Consider the following 20,043-nt stretch of genomic DNA (forward strand, 5'->3'; position numbering starts at 1 on the left):
AAATTTTTCAAATATCTCTGTTAAAGATGAGAACATTTATTTTTCACTAAATGCCTCAGGTTTTCTGCTGCCTAATTTTATTCTAGTGAGTTTTTGCTGTATAATGTTGATCTCCTCAAGGAGTTGCAAACAGTTTAAGATGATACAGACAGTTTTAATTTTTTTTCATCTTCTGCAGGTGAATCTTCCATGAGCTAAAATTATCCTATTTATTTCCTCATATACCTGTTGACTAGAAGGGGTCAATAAATGGGGAAATTCATTAACAGATATTTAGTGAGTGCCTACTATATTCTAATGAAGGAGTTTATATTATACAAGCTGTAAATAAATGAGTCAACAAGTGTTCCAAGAGGTTATAAAGTAATACAAGATTTTAGAGGAGTTAAAAGTATTAAATAGTAGATCAATAAAAAGAGCACTGAATTTGGAGGTAGAACACTTGGCTTTCAGTCCTAGCTCTGTCTTTACTTGTTCTGTGGTTTAGGAAATACGGGGGGGGGTTAATATCTTAAAGAGTTTTTGCGAGAATCAGATCAGTGAATATATACTTTGCAGGATGTGAAATTAAATAAACCAATAAGGCAGCATAGAAATGAATACTGGAAAGCTCATGTACCCCTGCATTCACGCATTCAAGACATTGAATACAACATTTAATACAAAGTATAAATAGACATTTCTCCAAAAAGTTGTACAAATGGCCAATAGTTATTATGAAAAAATGCTCAGTATCACTGATCATCAGAGAAATACAAATCAAAACCACAATAAAACATCATTTGATCCCAGTAGAATGGCTATTATTAAAAACACAAAAAATAATAAATGCAGGCAAGGATGTGGAGAAAAGGGAACTCTTTTTTTTTTTTTTTTTTTTTTTTTGGAGAGGGAGTCTCGCTCTGTCACCCAGGTTGGAGTGCAGTGGCGCAATCTCGGCTCACTGCAAGCTCCGCCTCCCGGGTTCACGCCATTCTCCTGCCTCAGCCTCTCCGAGTAGCCGCCACCACGCCCGGCTAATTTTTTGTATTTTTAATAGAGACGGGGTTTCACCGTGGTCTCGATCTGCTGACCTCGTGATCCGCCCGCCTCGGCCTCCCAAAGTGCTGGGATTACAAGCGTGAGCCACCACGCCCGGCCCGGGAACTCTTATATACTGTTGATGGGAATGTAAATTAGTAAATTCATTATGGAAATCAGTGTGGAGATTTCTCAAAAAGCTATAATAGAACTGCCATATTATCCAGCAATCCCACTAGTGGGTATTTATCCAAAGGAAAATAAATCAGTATACCAAAGGGATACCTGTACTCCCATGCTTATTGCAGTACTATTCACAGTAGCAAAGAGAAGGAATCAATCTGTGTCCATTAACATTTATTATTTGTCTGGTGATTTGATAATTGAATGTGTGCCAGTACATGTACCATATACTGGGTAAAGTGGTTTGCATGTTAATAGTTATTCAACTCTTTTACTCTGTGAGGAGGTACAAATATTATCTCTGTTTCACTAAGGAATAAGCTGAGACACTGAGAGATCTTGCTCAGTGTTTTGCACACCTAGAAACATATATTATTAGAAATAGATTAGTACCTTCAGTGTGAAATATTCTTAAGCATCGGTGCTAATATATCACAGGAAGTCTGCCTACTATGTACAAAAGTTCTTTAGGCAATGAATTAACAACTGCTTTGAACTGACTCAAACACTAACTGCCCTTGAGTTAATTTATTCTCCATAGTTAAGTGTTAAAGTAAACTAATGCGAGTTTGTTCATTACTCGATGAAACAGAAATATTCATTTAAAAAGTTTTATATAAATTAAATTTTGATACATTCAATCTTTTTTATTTTATAGTACGGAAAAAGAGCTTTGAGTTTTTAAACTTTCAGCTGGGAAAGTAATCTTCCGGTAATGCACGTAATGTCAGAATTTAGTCAGTTTTGAAAGTTCTTATTTCTTCACAGCATTTTCTTAAAATGGGGGTACTCCCATATCTGTATTTGTATATATCTCCTGGGTATGAGAACTATCAGTTGGAAGCTTTTGTTACATTGCGTTGCAATGCTTCTTGCATTGAAAAATATGGCCAATGGGGTATTTTTGGTTTGCCAGGTTTATTGCTATCAATTTATCCATATGACAACCTACTCATAGGCCAATTTGAAATAGGAAAACAGGAGAAAAGCGGTCTTGGAGGAGTTTGGGGAAAATTGCACCTTACCTGGTGATATGCAATTAAAAAATCTTAGGATTTGAGCATGTTGATATCTGCCGTTTTGTCACGGGTGCATTTTATTTCTTTATCCAAGATGCGTAAATGAGTGTTTTTGGTAATTAATAATAAATGAATACTCCACTACAGAAAGCAAACTAATACTGTATCAACAGATAGAAAATAAATGGTGAGATGTATTAAAATATTTACCATCAGATTGGATATCTTTCCTTATATTTTTGACATTTTTGATATTGAAAGTCTTATCAAATGGAATACATATGTAGACATATGTAAACATGTATCTTGTCCAGTAACTCAGGTGTATCTCATGCTTTGTTTCCTTTGGTTAGCATTTTAGCAAAATGCATTTCAGGTCTGTTTGTTAGATTTTTTATTTTTCAAAAATTTGAATTAGATTTAAACATTGTGAAAATTAATTTATCTGTCACAAGGTAGAATTTTAAAACATGTCAGAGTTTTATTTATCTATTTATATTTTTATCATCTTAACCATTTTTAAGGGTATAGTCCAGTAGTGTTAAGTATATTCACATTGTTGTGCAATTACAGTTTTTTAAAGAATGGAATCTAATTTATCAATGAATGTAGATTTTCTAAAGCAATGTCTTCACATTTATTCTACCTTATTGTTCTCTCTCCAGAACATGTATCGATTCGAGGGCACTGGGTTTTCAAACATTCCTCAACTTATAGATCATCACTATACAACAAAACAGGTCATCACTAAGAAGTCAGGTGTAGTTCTGCTGAATCCTATTCCTAAGGTAGGTGCTTATATACTTTTTTGTATGTTTGTTTTGAAAGAATTTTTGGTGAGTTAACATTTCCAACAGTAAATAAAATTCTTAGGTTATATGCTAGTAGTTCAGAAAAAAAGAAAGTTTTGTTTTTGTTTTTCTAGCTTTTATTACTAATATAATTGAAACATGAAATTTCCTTGATTTTATTAAGATGAGCTGCTTTCTTATTCAGTATTTGCTAGTATACAAATGACTTGTTTTTTTTTTCCCCTTTCCTAGTTTTTCTTCAGACTTGAGGCTTTTCTTCACTTTATAAAGTTCATATTTTGAAAGGTTCAGGTTATAAAAGATTCTAAGTTGTATAAGTCAAAGAAAATGTCTAGCAATTGGGAATAAATTAGGTTTCTAATTTGGGATGTCACATTTACAATGTATTATAAGATATTAGAACTGTTAAAAACTAGTCTACTCTTCACAGAAGCAGTATATCAGAACTTACCTATGTGGAGCCAAGTGGTTGGATAAGAGATTGTCTTAGGTCATTTTTACCTCTATGATCTATCACAGAAAACAGTACTTACATGTGCTTTACAAGATTTGTTCAATAAAGTATGGGTATGAGGAAGTTTTGTGTTTTAAAGGTAAAATCTTTGGGACTTAAACCGAAGTGCAACAATGGAGCTGACTTAGTTTCTGAGCACTTTTGATGTTTCAGGAGTTGGGTTGGTATTGGCAAGAGCTCTTTCCTTTCGGGACTGTCTAATATGAAGAACAGCATAGAAATAGGAAAGCCACGCAACTTGGTAGATTAATATTTGTTGATATGACTTTTATACATTTAGGGATTGCTTTTAATTTGAAGTAAGTGCTAGTTCCAAGAATGCTGGTACCTCGTCTGGATTTAATGATTTGGAAATTTAAAAAACAATTATTTTATTTCCTTTTGTTAATCTGGGAAATAATATCTATATTTGTACTTTATTGTACTACTGAGTCTTCACTGAGAGGATGACCTTTAATATTTCTCTCACAGAAGATTTTGACAGTTGTTTGTTAAACAGTCTAATTCTCTGGTTAAGGAACTGGCTTTCTTGAACAATTTTTTATAATTATGAAATTGGCTCATTCTTTGTTAATTTTTTAAATTCATTTTCTACCCTTATTTACCAAAACCATAAAAAATTCTTCTTCAGCCTGAAATAGGTTGTCACATTTTTTTTCTATAGCATTATATATATATATATACATAAATCTTTCAATATTTCCTCCTTCATCTCTAAATGAATGCTGTTGTTATAGAATTCTAAGATATTTTCTGTTTAGTCAAAGCAATCTATTCTCATGGCTTTATTTACTATTTATACATCAACAATTTGCAAATTTATATTTATAACTCAGATTTCTATTTTCCAAAACTCAAATTGTTCTACTTTCCACCTCAAACTGAGCTTATCACCTTTAACTTCAAAATTTGTTGTTTCTTTTTAAACAAGTGATGCCACCAAATACCCAGCTTCTCAAGTCATAAATTGAGGGGTCTTCTTTGACATCTCTTTCTTTTACATTACTGCCCTCCCTCTAGCACTCTAGGTTACAATTAAGTATATATCTCTTAAAAATACAAAAGTTAGCTGGGGGTAGTGGCACATGCCTGTAGTCCCAGCTACTTGGGGGGCTGAGATGGGAGGATTGCTTGAGCCCGAGAGGTTGAGGCTGTAGTGAGCTGTGATTGTACCACTGCACTCCAGCCTAGGCAGCAGAGTGAGACCCTGTCTCTAAATAAATAAAGGGTTTTGTATGCTTAATTATTCATGTGGAAGTATGGACATCAATTCCAGTATATATCAGTATGAATAAAATTCAGTGCAGGAAGATATTTTTTATCCAGATTAGGTTAACAAAATATACAAATAGGATTTCAGAGATACTGATGTCCCATTTCACAAGTCAACCAAATATTTGCATTGTCTACAGGCTTAGCCAGGTTTAAATTGGGAGACCAAATCTATAAAAGAAAGAAATAACAACGCAGATATGAGTTTGACTAGGAATACAAAATTTCAAATAAAGCTGTACCCCTTATAATATAAAATTTGCTATAAAACTTTGATAATAGATTAGATTCTCTGGACTATTACATGGTTAATTATTGTTTTTCCAACCCCCAACACTTTGGAATTGATTATCTCACCATCTGATAGAACTAGCTATGAAAATAAATATATACTGGATGCTGTAGAAATTTAAATCATTATATATGATTTTTTATATGAGGTAGAAATTTAAAGTTTATCTGGCTATTAACCTAATCTAAAGTATGGTATTTGAAATATGCAAATCATTATCTCAGTTTGTTGCAAATATTATACACTGATTTAAAGGATCATGTTACTCTTTTATTTATTTATTTATTTATTTATTTATTTTATTTATTTTTTTTTTTGAGACGGAGTCTTGCTCTGTGGCCCAGGCTGGAGTGCAGTGGCGCAATCTCGGCTCACTGCAAGCTCCGCCTCCCAGGTTCAAGCAATTCTCCTGCCTGAGCCTCTCCGAGTAGCTGGGACTACAGGCGCCCGCCACCACGCCCGGCTAATTTTTTTGTATTTTTAGTAGAGACGGGGTTTCACCGTGGTCTCGATCTCCTGACCTGGTGATCCGCCCGCCTCGGCCTCCCAAAGTGCTGGGATTACAAGCGTGAGCCACTGCGCCCGGCCTATGTTACTCTTTTAAAAGAAAATCACAAAGCAGAAGCTTTGAGTTAGATAATTTTCAAGTATGAGTAGATAACAAATTGATATGGATTTGTTATGGTGGTAGTATCTGTTACTTATCTTCCTTTGAATTATTTGTACCCTTATAACTGAATCTATTTCTTGATTTAATTTGTGTGAAAAGTAAATGTCTTTGATTATATAATGTGCTGTAAAATATTTAATTTCTGTCTTGCTAGACTTCATTTTTAGCCTACATAAAGAATTCCACTTTAGTTCACTGTAATTTCTATTTCCCATTTACTTCTCTTCCCATTTATCTCTGCTCCTACCCATAAAAATATGTTTATCATCATAATGCCTAACTTGAGGACAGAATGGCCAAAGTAATCTCTTCCTTACCTTCACATTTTTATGCACATTCACTCAGAGGTACAGGAAACTAGACAGGATTAAATTGTTTAACTTTCTCACTTTATGAAAACTAGTGAGTGCCTGAGCCACCCATCCCTCTCCCTGATTTTTCTTACACTGCCTTCAGAGCTTGTGTAAACATATGGAAGATGGAAGAAATTTTTGTAAAGAGGGGTTATTGATCACCCATTATCATCATTCTTACATTAGCAAACAAGTTGGACGTGTATATGACCTGTTCTTTACTTAATTCAGTTTCTACTCAAATGTCACTTCATCAGTGAGGCCTTCTCTGACTACCATGTATAAAATAACACATCAAGCCCTTTTGCTCCCCCTTCTTCTGCCTTTATTTCTCTTCGTCATGCTGACATTTAAGTGACATTTTATTAAATGATGTATTTTTAATCATTTGTCTCTCCCAAGTAAAATAACTTCAGTAGGGCCACAGTTGTATTTAACAATTAGTGTAGTGTATTTCCAGTGTCTCGAAGAGTGCTGATCCAGGTAATGTTCAATAAATATTTGTTAGAGGATTGAATTCACTGAGCAATGGCTAGGAGCCCAGGTAATTGCTGAACTTTTTATACGCATTATCTCATTTAACCCCACATATTCCTATAAAATATTAATAAGAATTGTTGTTAATCTCATATAATATTATTGTTGCTGTTATTTTATAAAATATTATGAATGAAGAGCTAAAGATTAAAATGGTAAATGAATTCCCCAAGAAAACAGAACTGGTTAAGAGGCAGATCTGGAGTTTGAGCCCACATTCTTAACCACTATCTATTTTTCTAGATTGTAGAGTCTAAATTTTAGAGGCTAAAATAAACTGTTTAATTAATATGAATGTGAGTTTAAGGAAGAGGAAATCTCTTTGATTCTATAAAGTATTAACTTGAACAAGATTTTAATATATCAAAAACTGTTAGTTTCTATAAAAGAAAAATTACTGAACAGTAATGTTGGGTAGGGAAGGCTAGGATTTGAGCTAAAATATAGTGATTGGTCAAATATATTTAAGAAAGACATCTAGTTTAACATTTAAATGACACTTTTGGAAGACATTTGCTTTGTTAAGTTTAATATTTTTTCATATTGAGATGTTTTTAAGTAAGAAATCGCTTTCTGAATCGAAAGTAAAGCAAAAACATTTATGATTAAATGTAGATTAGGCCAGGTGCACTGGCTCGTGCCTGTAATCCCAGCACTTTGGGAGGCCGAGGTGGGCGGATTGCTTGAGGTAAGGAGTTCGAGACCAGCCTGGCTAACAAGTGAAACCCTGTCTCTACTAAAAATACAAAAATTAGCCAGGTGTGGTGGCACACACCTGTAATCCCAGCTATTTGGGAGGCTGAGGCAGGAGAATCACTTGAACCTGGGAGGTAGAGTTTGCAGTGAGCTGAGATCGTGCCACTGCACTCCAGCCTGGGCAACAGAGTGAAACTCCATCTCAAAAAACAAAACAAAACAAAACAAAATGTACATTTGATAGGCAGAGAGCAATTAATTTGAACCTTAGACAACCAGTTTAAATTAAGTAATTGTAATTGTAGCTTTTTACCAGAATGTCATATAGATTGTCAGAATATTAGAGTCAGATTTGTGAAAGGAGAGTAAGTCTCTCTGTGGCTGAAACTACTAACTTGTCCTGGGGAGACAGGTTCATGGCAGAAACATTCATGATTATCAGACACTGCAAAGAACAGTTTTTAAGAGAAGAAACTGCATTTTAAATTAAGTGCACTGTTTACATTGTTAGTTTTAGATATTTAAAGACCATTTTATCTTACATCTGATATAGCTTGCCTTTTCCAATATTACTGTTTAGTAATTTTCATTTTATAGAGGCTTATAATACAGTTTTTGATATGTTGATATCTTACCAATTCATCATTTTATGAAATCAGTCTTCCTTTTCCTTAAGTCTATATCCATGTTCTTTAGTTCATTAAGAGCTATTGTGTAATTTTTAAAATAATTTAATTTTTTAAGAAAGAAAGGAATGAAAAATAGATGTGATTCAGTATTCATTTAGTAAATATTTACTTAGTACTCACTCTGTGCTATGTTCTTTATTATGTTAGAGCGAATAAATGTTACGAAAATGGAGTAGGGTAAGAAGATAATGAAGTTCTAGACTGTGTTGAGGACAGTGTTTACGTAGTGTGTGTGTATGTGCATAGAGAGGGCTAGCTTTTTAAATATCAAAGAAAGCCTCCTAATGAATTTTGGACAGAGACGTAAATCAAGACAAGGAGTTATCTGTGTAGTTGTATAAAGGGGTAACGGTGAAAGTGTTTCGCAGTTAGTACAGCATGTGTACCAACCTATCAGAACAGATGCCAGCAGTAAACAATTCGAAGAGCCATAGAGGTGTTTACTGACTGTATATTATCCTTGTGTATCTGGGGAAGAGTGTTTCCCGGTGTGATTGAAAGGACTACAGAGGTTAGTATGGCTGAAGCAGAGTGGTCAAAACGGAGAGTGATGGGAGATGAGCGCAGATTTGGATTAATTTAATAATTAATACATATCATCTTAAAAGGCCAATTTTTCTTTGTATAATTTAAGAAATTCACATCATTTGAGTGAAATTCAGCATAAGATTTTACAAGTTTTCATAGTGGGTCTCTTGAAACAAAAGATTTATGTTTAATAGTGGTAGTGAATTTCAAGGGAGTATATTTAGTAAAATAGGCCATCCAAATAAATTACAGTAAATTCCATGTTTTTATTTCTAAGAACTTTTTTCCCAGTAACATTATTTTTGGAGGCATCTAGTTAGCTGTGCTTTTGCAGTTAATCATTTTATGCTGTCACGTGTATGGGCTTTTCAAAAACTGCTGTGTGTTGAAAATTTGAAAAGACATAAGAGTGATCTTTATTTTTAGCTCTTTAAAATTAGATAATTAAATAGCATATCAAATTGGATTTCCAGTCATGGAAACTCACAGTTCGAAAAAAACGTTCTGAACTAGAATATTCACTATTAAGATTTCTATTTAATTGGCTCTTTTAAATCAATTAATTAGGTCTATTGAGAGTGGAAGAGCACAAAAAAGTTAACAAAATGTTCTTTTTAGGAAATTTATCAGGAATATATAAATCTCCATGTCATTCTTGGATTTGAGCACAGAGAATCCATTTTTAAATCCCAGTTTTCACTATTATCAGCCACATCTTCTTAGGCAAGCCAGCCTTCTAACTTCATCTGTGGCCTACAATAACCTCACTTGTTATAAAAGTCATGTGTGAAAATCTCTGTAGTTGTATGGGGGAAACTGCAAAATAGCATATAGTTTTTGTTTGAAAGCATTTTTTGCAGGACAGATAAATAATTAACAGAAGGAAAATTTGGAGCATTTTAAATTGTGAAAGAAGGAAAAAAAACACTTGAGTACTCTTGAGAATACTCTACCTCTATTATTTTATTAAATCTTTTCAACAACCGTGAATTTGAGTATTAATATTATCCCCATTATTAGGTAAGGAAACTCAGACATTATAATTTACCCTTAATCAAATTTACTGTAAGTTTCAGAGTTGTTACCTGAAAGGGATTCTGTTCTATTCATCATCTTTTAATTACAACTCCAGCTAGCATAAATCATAATCTCTACTATCTGATTAATGTCAATAGCTTAACAAAAATTTTTTCTATACTCCAATATTTTAGCACCAGGATATAAGTGAACTGAACAGCTATGTCCCCAGCCCACATGAAAGTCTAGCAGAGACTATGAGCTTGTTGTGCTAAGGGAAATACAGGGTGATATTTGAATATGTAGTCCCTACTTAGTATCGTCTGCAAAGTTAAATTAAGATTGGACTTTAGGTTTGATCTACTTAATAATATAAAAGAACCCTACCATGGTACATATATTTAATAACACCCAGACTGATTTTTAAAACTCTACCAGCAGATATTTTGAGGAAAAGCAATGCTAGTATCAAAAAATTAATAGACCTTAGAAACCACTGATGTTCCATAAATGATACCTCAAAAGTTTCACATCCATAAGCCTACCTCAGACTTTCTTAAATATCATTATGTTTTTAGTCAGAAGAGCCAGGTTTTCAGTAATTACTTCTATACATTTTTTTTTGCCTACTTTATACATGTTTGAAGGGAAATGGGAATAGGCAGGTAAGGTCTATTAAAATAATAAGTCATTGGAATTTTTTAATGCAAATTGAAAGGCAGGATTTGATATTTATAGCACAAACATTGCCTGATATGCACCATTTCATCATTTTAAAGTATTTATTATACTTTGTTTTTCTTTTCTTTTTTTTTTTTTTGAGACAGAGTTTTCTCTGTTGCTCAGGCTAGAGTGCAGTGGCATGATCTCGGCTCCATTGCAACCTCCACCTCCTGGGTTCAAGCAGTTCTCCTGCCTCAGCCTCCTGAGTAGCTGGGATTACAGGCACATGCCACCACGCCGGGCTAACTTTGTGTTTTTAGTAGAGACGGGGTTTTATCATGTTGCTCAGGCTGGTCTCGAACTCCTGACCTCATGATCCACCCACCTCAGCCTCCCAAAGTGCTGGGATTTCAGGCATGAGCCACTGTGCCTGTCCAAGTATTTGTTATACTTTCTATATGCATGGACTTTGGAAAGCATTTCTACAAATGTACTTTTGTAGAAATGTACAACAAAATGTACAGTATTTCTGATATGAACATGGATGTATAATGCATAATTCTCCCCTCCCCCATTTCTTGTTGGAAGCCATAGAACAGTAACAAAGTGTAACATACACAGTAACATTGAACAAACATAGAACAAACAAAGCCATAGAACAAAAACAACAAAAATTAGAAAATTCATAAACTACATTTTTCATGAAACAGGGACTTCAAAGTATATCATAAGGTAGCCCAAAGCACCTTATGACGCATGATTTTTTGTCAGTCACTTTGTAAGCCATAGACGTTCAGCTGGTGATGCCCCCACCTGGGCCTCACACAGCCACATTACTTGCTGCAAGAGGTGGCCTGCTCAGTCGGCCCGCCCAGGCCAACTCTGGCTTATGCACCAGCTCAGCCCACCTGTGTTATAGTTCATATCGCATTCAACTGTTTCCAAGTTCTTGTCCTGCGTCCAGGAAGAATAAGGATACACTGACAATTGAAGGGTGATGAGAGCAGAGAATAATTTTATTGAGCAACAAAACAGCTCTCAGCAGAGAGGGGACGTAAGAGTGGTCAGCTACCCTGAGTCAGCTGGTTTCTCTCCCAGTGTGGCTGAGTCTGGGACTTCTATGGCCTCAGAATAGGGGAGTGTATGCTGATTGGTTTGTGAGTATGCAAAAAAGGTTAAAACAAAGGCACCACTGAAAGTTGGGCACGACAGTGTAAAAAACCAATTATGAGGCCAGGCATGGTGGCTCACACCTGTAATCCTAGCACTTTGGGAGGCCAAGGTGGATGAATCACCTAAGGTCAGGAGGTTGAGACCAGCTTGGCCAACATGGTGAAACCCTGTCTCTACTAAAAATACAAAAATTAGCCGGGTGTGGTGGTGGGCACCTGTAATCCCAGCTACCTAGGAGGCTAAGGCAGGAGAATCGCTTGAACCTGGGAGGTGGACGCTGCAGTGAGCCAAGATTGTGCCACTGCACTCCAGCCTGGGCGACAGAGCAAGAGTCTGTCTAAAAAATAAAAAAACAAAAACAAAAAACAACAAAAAAAACAAAAAAAACCCAAACAATTAGGAAAGGGTAGGTATAAGTAAAATAGGTGAAAGGTGGGGAAAGTGTGCCAAATGGGAAGACAGGCTCTCATTGTGGTCCATAGTTTGACTTGTGGCTTGGCTTTCTGGCTTTAAACTGAAAAAGCCTGGAGGTTTTGGCTTGGAGTTGGGGTTTCACTGGGGACCTGCCCCTATCTGCCTAGGCATTTGTCTGCCCCTTGCTGCTATCACATAGATTGTGGAGCCTTAAGTACTTGGATTAATAAAATAAAAAGCATGAAATAAATGAGTTCATCATCTCATCCAAAATGTGGGAAAATCAAGCCCACAATCAAATCAAAGGAATGTGGAAGAATGGAAGTAATAAAACTAAAAGCATAAAGGAATGAATTAGAAAACGGAAAAATATAATATGTATATAATAGTTGCTTTTAGAAAATTAATAAATAATTAAAATACTTAATATAATCAATACAAACTCATACCACAAAAGGGTGAATCTCTTTAATATACAGTGTGCTACTAGAAATGGATAAGGACAACCAAATAAAAATATTGGCAATGGATATGGGTGGCTAGTTTAGAAAATAGAAATACAAATGATTTTAAATATATTAAAGTTGATTTGCCCCATTCTCAGTAAAACAAAGGAAAAATAAAAATATATTTATTCACCTATTAGATTAGCATAAATTTAAAATTTAATAACAATGTCTTGACAAAGATGTGGATAAAAATGCTCTTTGATACTTTGCTGTCAAAAGTATAAATTCTCAACAACATGAAAAACCACTATAGAAGGCATTTTGGCAGAATCTGTCAAAACTGTAAAATGTATATACCTTTGACTCAGCAATAACACTTTCACAACTTATCCTTTAGTTATATGCATGTATGAAGTGGTGTCATTCCAAGGTTAGTCACTGCAGCATTGTTTGTAATATTAGGAAATTGGGAATCATTGAAATTTTCACCATTAGGGGCTAGTTAAATAAATTATAGTACCCTATCCAATGGAGTACTGTCAATGAGGAAGTTGTATATGTACTGACTGGGGAGAGCTCCAAGAGACATTGTTAATACAAAGAACTAAGCTGCAAACAGTTTAGGTTATGTTGTTACCTTTTATATAAAAAGGGTAGGAGTATGATTATAAGTCTGAATTTGCTTTTATGTGATAAAGAAACTTAAAAATAATACAATAAACAATAACAGATCACATGTTTGGGGAGGTGGTTGAAATTGAAAGCAGAGGTTTAAGGGAAACTTTTTACTTGTCATATTTTACATTTTAATTTTTTTGAACACTGTGAATGTATTACCTATTCAAAAGGTAAGATTAAAAAATACTGAAAACATGGCACCTGTCCTCAAGCAATTATAAATTTTTAGGACGATGCTTTATTGAGAAATTATTGATAAGAAGACAAAATATTCATGCTATGTATTGTTAAAGTAGGAAAAGCAGTTTATAAAATAGCATTATAGTATTTATCTGATTTTTATTAAATAAAGTATAGATATCCAAATACATGGAAAAAGTTGGAAGGCTATATTCCAGGATATTAATTATGATTACCTTAGACTGGAGTAGTAATGGGTGATTTGGGGCAGTTTAAAAATGTTTTTCATTGAACATGTTACTATGTTTGTAATATGAACATTTTCTAAAATTATATTACGTGCTAATGTTTTGTAGAACACTATAGAGCAATGTTTTAGAAACGATTTTTCCCGTAATTTATATGAAGAAATTGCATTTTAGTTTAAGACTCAGGACACACAAACTTGAGAGTATTGATATTTATGTGTGTGTGTAACTCAATCAAGTTTTCCAAACACTGTTTTATGCTTCCTAAATGAGCTGCGTTGTATTTTATTTATTTATTTATTTATTTATTTTTATTTATTTATTTATTATTGTTGAGATGGAGTCTTGCTCTGTTGCCCAGGCTGGAGTGCAGTGGTGCAATCTTGGTTCACGGCAAGCTCTGCCTCTCAGGTTCACGCCATTCTCCTGCCTCAGCCTCCCGAGCGGCTGGGACTACAGGCATCTGCCACCATGCCTTGCTAACTTTTTTTCGTATTTTTTAGTAGAGACGGGGTTTTGCCGTGTTAGCCAGGATGGTCTTGAGCTCCTGACCTCGTGATCCGTCAGCCTCGGCCTCCCAAAGTGCTGGGATTACAGGCGTCAGTCACTGCGCCCAGCCTATACTTTATTTTTAAGTGTTTACAGCCAGTAAGTTGGTTTCTTGAACCTCAATTTGAAAAGCATTTATATGAACGATTTTTAAAAATCAACAAAAGCTATTTCTAAAGTCACAGTAAGTGTTACGGGAATTCAGAAGAGAGGAAAGAATTGGCTGGGAATGGTTTAAAAAGGAAGATGAACTTGAAGTAGGTCTTGAGAATAGGCAGAAGGAGGAGGAGGGAAATTATTTGATAAGAGGAGAAGCTAAACATGGGAAATTTCTAGACCTGTTTTAAGTCAGGCAAGATCAGTTTGACAGAAGCAGGTGATTTGGAAAGGTGAATAATCTGAAAAGTTTAGGTTAAAATTAGATTTTCGAAGGCCCTGAATACCAGAATTGTGATGGAAAATGCTACGCCGGTAAAGGTTTATAAGCAAAGGATGAATGTGATATAAGCACATCCTAAATATGATGGTGATACCACATACTTCATACCTCATATGTGAGATATATACATACCTCACTAAAATATTGAAGCTATTCAGATTTTTAACTGTGGGAAGAAGTTAAGGAATTTATTGGCACACTTAACAGAAAAAAATCAATGTTCGTTTTACCATGTTTCAAATAGTACTTGTGTAGCTAAAACCAACTCCTAGTATAGTAATGTTAAAATAGAAATAGAAACACAATGGCCAGGCTTAGTGTCTCACACTTGTAATCCCAGCACTTTGGGAGGCTGAGGTGGAGGATCACGTGAACTTGTCTCAAAAAAAAAGAAAAACCAGAAAGAAAGAAAGAAATTCTCAGTACTGGGGAAAAATAAGTAATGATAGGAATTCAGAAATAGTGAATAAAATACAGGCTCCTAATGGCCTATGTATAATTTCCTTGTTGAGCTTAAAATTTAGCTGTAAGCTTCCTGGAAGCTGTTACAGAAAAAGAGTTAGCTAATTTCATGATTAGAAAGGAAGAAGGATTTTAATTTGTTTAAAGCAAAATTTTACTGCCAGTAAGTTCTTTTTTTTTATTATTATTATTGTACTTCAAGTTTTAGGGTACATGTGCACAATGTGCAGGTTTGTTACATATGTATCCACGTGCCATGTTGGTGTGCTGCACCCATTAACTCCTCATTTAGCATTAGGTATATCTCCTAATGCTATCCCTCCCCCCTCCCCACACCCCACAACAGTCCCGGGAGTGTGATGTTCCGCTTCTTGTGTCCATGTGTTCTCATTGTTCAATTCCCACCTATGAGTGAGAACATGCGGTGTTTGGTTTTTTGTCCTTGCGATAGTTTACTGAGAATGATGATTTCCAGTTTCATGTTCTAAGGGAAATTTCTCTCTTGGGATTTTAGATAACAGTGTCCTCAACAATATTTTTGTACAAGTTTAGAAACAGATTTCATAGGTTGTTGATTTTAGCATCCTTTAAATGTAGCCAAGGGTATAATATTAAAATACAGCTTAATAAAGAACATCCTACATCAGCATTTTCCCCCTATTTTCAATTTTTCCTGAATAGAATAGTGAAATTCTAGGAGTCTAGACTTATCAAAATATTAATAAAAATTAGCATTAAATACATTAAAAAGTTTAAACAACTGTCAGAATACCAAGGGTTATACATATGACATTTACAAATATCTCATGATATTTATTTACCTGAACAGTTTAATATTTAGTCAGGTTGGTAGAGAATTCACATGCCGAGTGAAAACAAACATTAAGATGTAATGAATTGTTGAAGTTTTTTTTCCCTTTAGGCTTTACACTTTTGAAAATATGTTTCCAATATTTTATTTTATTTTATAAATTACCAATTCAGAATTACTTAATTTAATGGAGGGTCACCATCTTTTTTATTGTTTTGCTTCTTAGATTTTGAATTTAGACATTGAGGACACATTTGATATTCTATAAGCCCCAAAAGAACAGAGGAACTCTGATGCAAGGATTGTTAGTGTTTGTGCTTCTGTAGTTCAAGCAGAAGAAAAGTGGTTAACAGAATGGAGGGACAGATGAGAGGTGGTAAGGAGTGAGTGTGGTGAGTGTGTGAGAAGTAGGAGTATGACAGAGAGAAGAGGGTACCTTCTCGGCCTCTGTCTTGGGCTGGTCTCTTCAACCCACAAAACACCTTTTCCTTAGTAGTCTCCTCCCTCTGTCCCTACCTGCAGCTCACATACACTTCTGAGGTAGAACATCTCGCATGATGATATTTTCATTATTCCATCTTCATTATTAGTCTACTTTATTTGACATATATACTCATAAAGCATCTCATAAAAATGTCTTCTTCCTCAGCTTACATTGTTCTTTGAAGTAGTTATGGCATTTACTTTATTCAGTCTTGTACTATGTTAGTTTTGTATATCTGACGTGCCCATTGGATAACAAGCTGTTTGAGAGCAATAAGGATATTTTACTCACTTTTTTGTATCTCTCAGAGTCTTACGTGTAATATACATTCAGTAAATACTTGATATTATTTTTCAAAAAATCTAGACATCTAAGAAGTGCCCAATATAACATTTGAAAAATATAAACAAAAGACTCATATTCTATTTTCAGAATAATGTAGAAATTTTGGCTTTTAACGATTCCAGAGTTGGGCTTTGTTTAGATTTATGTGTGGCATCTCTTTGGAAATAAGATATATCCAGTTTCAATTCTATTTGTACAGTAATTTGCTTTCTATTTTTAAATTACTTTATATTTGAAGTGATTTTCCACGTAGTTACAGTGCTCTTCGGAAACTTCATAAATGTTTTTGAGTAAAGATAGAAAACATTTCTGGCTGCACTCTTATTCAGCTTATCTGTATTTTATACTATTGCAAACTATATCTAATTGTTTCCATTAAATTTATTTGACACCTTGATGAGATTTCTCTCTGATATTAAAGTGATGACACAATCTTGTGTAATATTTAATATTCCTTATTTGAAAATTAAAGCCCTGTATTAACCCATTTGAAAAATGAGAATGATATAGAAGAACAGACATACTTTTTTTCACTTTAAAAAACACCATTTATCTTTATCATATTAATTAAATTAGTGTTCACCCCCTGCTACCTTGTCCTTCGATTTAATTGTGCCACAAAAGGCTTGTCCCACATTCTATTTTATGTAGACTAAGTCTGCATGCTAAGAATTTTAATGACATCAGAATACTAGGATTTAAGTTAGAAAAACCAAAGACATTAAAAAGATATCTGCAAGTGATTTTTAAAAAACGAGAAACCTCATTCTTATGTATTTATAAGCCTTACAGAAAAATGAAACTTCTTTGTCTTTTTTTTGTTATTTATGTAACAATTTGTATATATTAAAACTACACCAAAAAATGAGATTTTGTAGCAGGAACACCCATAGAGAGAAATTATAATCTTGTGGACATCCTTGAACGTTGATTGTTATTTAAATTAATGAGAAATAGAATCAACCCCAGCAAAAATCAGTTATAATTGCTTATGTGTCTCTTAGTAATCAAGGATCCTCATCTTCACACCATAGCTCTCATTGTTTTATGGTCTTACCATGAGGGATACTTCCTAATGGTGGCCTATAAGAGGTATGATTTTCTCACTACTTTCTAGTAATGCTGTATTCTCTTTTAAATAATAAATCTATATCCTTTTTTGACTCTAGAATCACTTCAGCTGGAGACCTTAGGAATCATTTCTTAATGTCCATAATACTGGATCATGAGATAGTCAATAAAGTTTTCTGAGTCTTCTCTAGAAATAAGTTTGAAAAGACTTCTTCACTTCTATTGCAGTCTTGATTGTGGGTTTTCAGGAAGATCGTCAATGTTCATCTGAAATAAATAGGCGAAATTTTTTGAGGAATCTCACAGCTCTGAAGCATTTTTCTGATTGTCTCTTGAGTTAACATTCAATAAATACGTATTTAGTTGCTTAGTATATCATAGAAATTATATTAGGTACTGAGGATACAGTGATGACTATGACAATATTTGCCTCAAAAGAAATTAAGAGTCTGGTTGGCAAGACAAATTAGTAAGAATTCACTCATGATTGAGGTGATGAACCCCATTCCAGAGGAATTTTATAGTATTTTAGGGGACATAGTATGTTAGACAGTTGAGGAAAGGACAAAAGGTGGGCTGAGTTGTGAAGAATGACTATGACTGCACTGGTGAAGGGCCTGAGACAGCATAGTTTTTCAGAGGAGGTGTATCTGATCTTGGGGTGAAAAATTCTGTGGCACATTTGAAGAACTATTTGAAGGATTCCATTTTATACACCTGGAGTGGAGACTACATTAGTCATCAGGGAAAGAGAGGAAATGAGGCATGGTAGATAGAATAATGGCTCCCCAAATACGTCTACATCCTAATTGCTAGCATCTGTCAATAGATTCTCTTACAAAGCAAAAGGAATTTTGCAGATGTGACTATGTTAAGGATTTTGTTGATGGGGAGATAATTCTGAATTATCCACGTGGACCTCTTGTATTCACAAGTATTCTTACCTGGAAGAGGAAGGTAGAAGTTGTAGTCAGACAAGAAGATATGCCTACAGTGTGACTACAAAAGTAGTTACATGGCCAAGGTCCAAGGAATGATGACAGCCTCTAGAAACTGGAAAAGGCAAGAAATAGATTATTTCCTTATAACCTGCAAAAAGAACATAGGTCTGCAAACATGATTTTAGCCCCAAGAGGCTCATTCTGGACTTCTGACCTCCAGAATTCTAAAAGAATAAATTTGTGTTTACTATAAAGACACATGCATATGTATGTTTATTGTAGCACTATTTACAATAGCAAAGACTTGGAACCAACCCAAATGCTCATCAGTGATAGACTGGATAAAGAAAATGTGGCACATAAATACCATGGAATACTATGGAGCCATAAAAAAGAATAAGTTCTTGTCATTTGCAGGGACATGGATGAAGCTGGAAACCATCATTCTCAGCAAACTAACACAGGAACAGAAAACCAAACACTGAATGTTCTCACTCATAAGTGGGAGTTGAACAGTAAGAACACATAGACACAGGAAGGGGAACATCACACACTGGGGTCTATCAGGGGTTGGGGGGCAAGGGAGGGGAGAGCATTAGGTTAAATAGCTAATGCATGCAGGGCTTAAAATGTAAGTGATGGGTCAATAGGTGCAGCAAACCACCGTGACACATGTATACCTATGTAACAAACATGCACATTCTGTACATGTATCCCAGAACTTAAAGTAAAATAAAATAAAAATAAATTTGTCTTGCATTAAGCTACTAAATATGTGACAATTAGTTACAGTTGCAGTAGAAAACTAATACAGGAAGTGAGGTTGGAGAAGGGAAAAGGTGCCACATAATAACATTTCATCCTAAAGGGTTTGATCTTTGGGGGCAACACGAAATTTTGAATGGTCTTATACTAGGAAAAATCATGATCAGATTTGTATTTTCTAAGGATAATTGTGGCTTCATCTTGGAAACCACTTAGTGAGTTGTTGACAGGTAAGAGATAGAAGTGACAATGAGATGTAAAAATGTAAATTTGGGTTTTAGAGAATGATTAGGTATTTGTGGGGGTATTGATTGCTGGGTAAAATTACGAATCACTAGCTTAGTTATCTGTCAGAATCAGTAAGACTTGGCAAAGCAGTTGATGGCTGAAAGAGAGGTTTTAAGGATTACATTCAGGTTTATAATTCAGCAGCTAGGTGATGATGTCATGGACTGAGATGCTATAGGAAGCCAGGTTAAGGAGAAAATTGGGGGCATGCTAAGTTTTACATATATGTGACACTTCCAAATAGATGTGACCTGTAGTCCGATGGATATGTATATCTGGAATTTAGAAGCAACCTCAGGGCCACAGATATAGACATGGGAGTCACCAATATGTAGAGAAAATACATGAAGGTTTGGAGTAAATGAGAAAATATTTAGCATGCGAAGAGGGCCTATGACAGATAATCCAGGGATGGCAGAAGAGGTGGCTCCATTGGTGTCTCTCACTTATTTCTTCCTTTCACTCATGTTGCTGCCTTATT

At 34.7% G+C, this 20,043-nt stretch overlaps 1 protein-coding gene across 10 annotated transcripts in view; it reads left to right on the forward strand.

Annotated features, from left to right (window-relative positions):
• The window catches only part of FER (FER tyrosine kinase), a 463,830-nt gene that overhangs the window by 214,936 nt on the left and 228,851 nt on the right, over positions 1 to 20,043 (forward strand). For all 10 annotated transcript variants that reach the window (XR_010114474.1, XM_063612887.1, XM_055298094.2 and 7 more), the window contains one exon: positions 2,888 to 3,010. Coding sequence is in view for 9 of the 10 variants with exons in the window: in XM_063612887.1 (XP_063468957.1) it covers positions 2,888 to 3,010 (123 nt within the window). In the remaining variant the exon portion in view is untranslated. The remainder of the gene's footprint in view (positions 1 to 2,887; positions 3,011 to 20,043) is intronic.

The sequence above is a fragment of the Symphalangus syndactylus genome, chromosome 11, assembly GCF_028878055.3.
Source record: "Symphalangus syndactylus isolate Jambi chromosome 11, NHGRI_mSymSyn1-v2.1_pri, whole genome shotgun sequence".
Lineage (NCBI taxonomy): Eukaryota > Metazoa > Chordata > Mammalia > Primates > Hylobatidae > Symphalangus > Symphalangus syndactylus.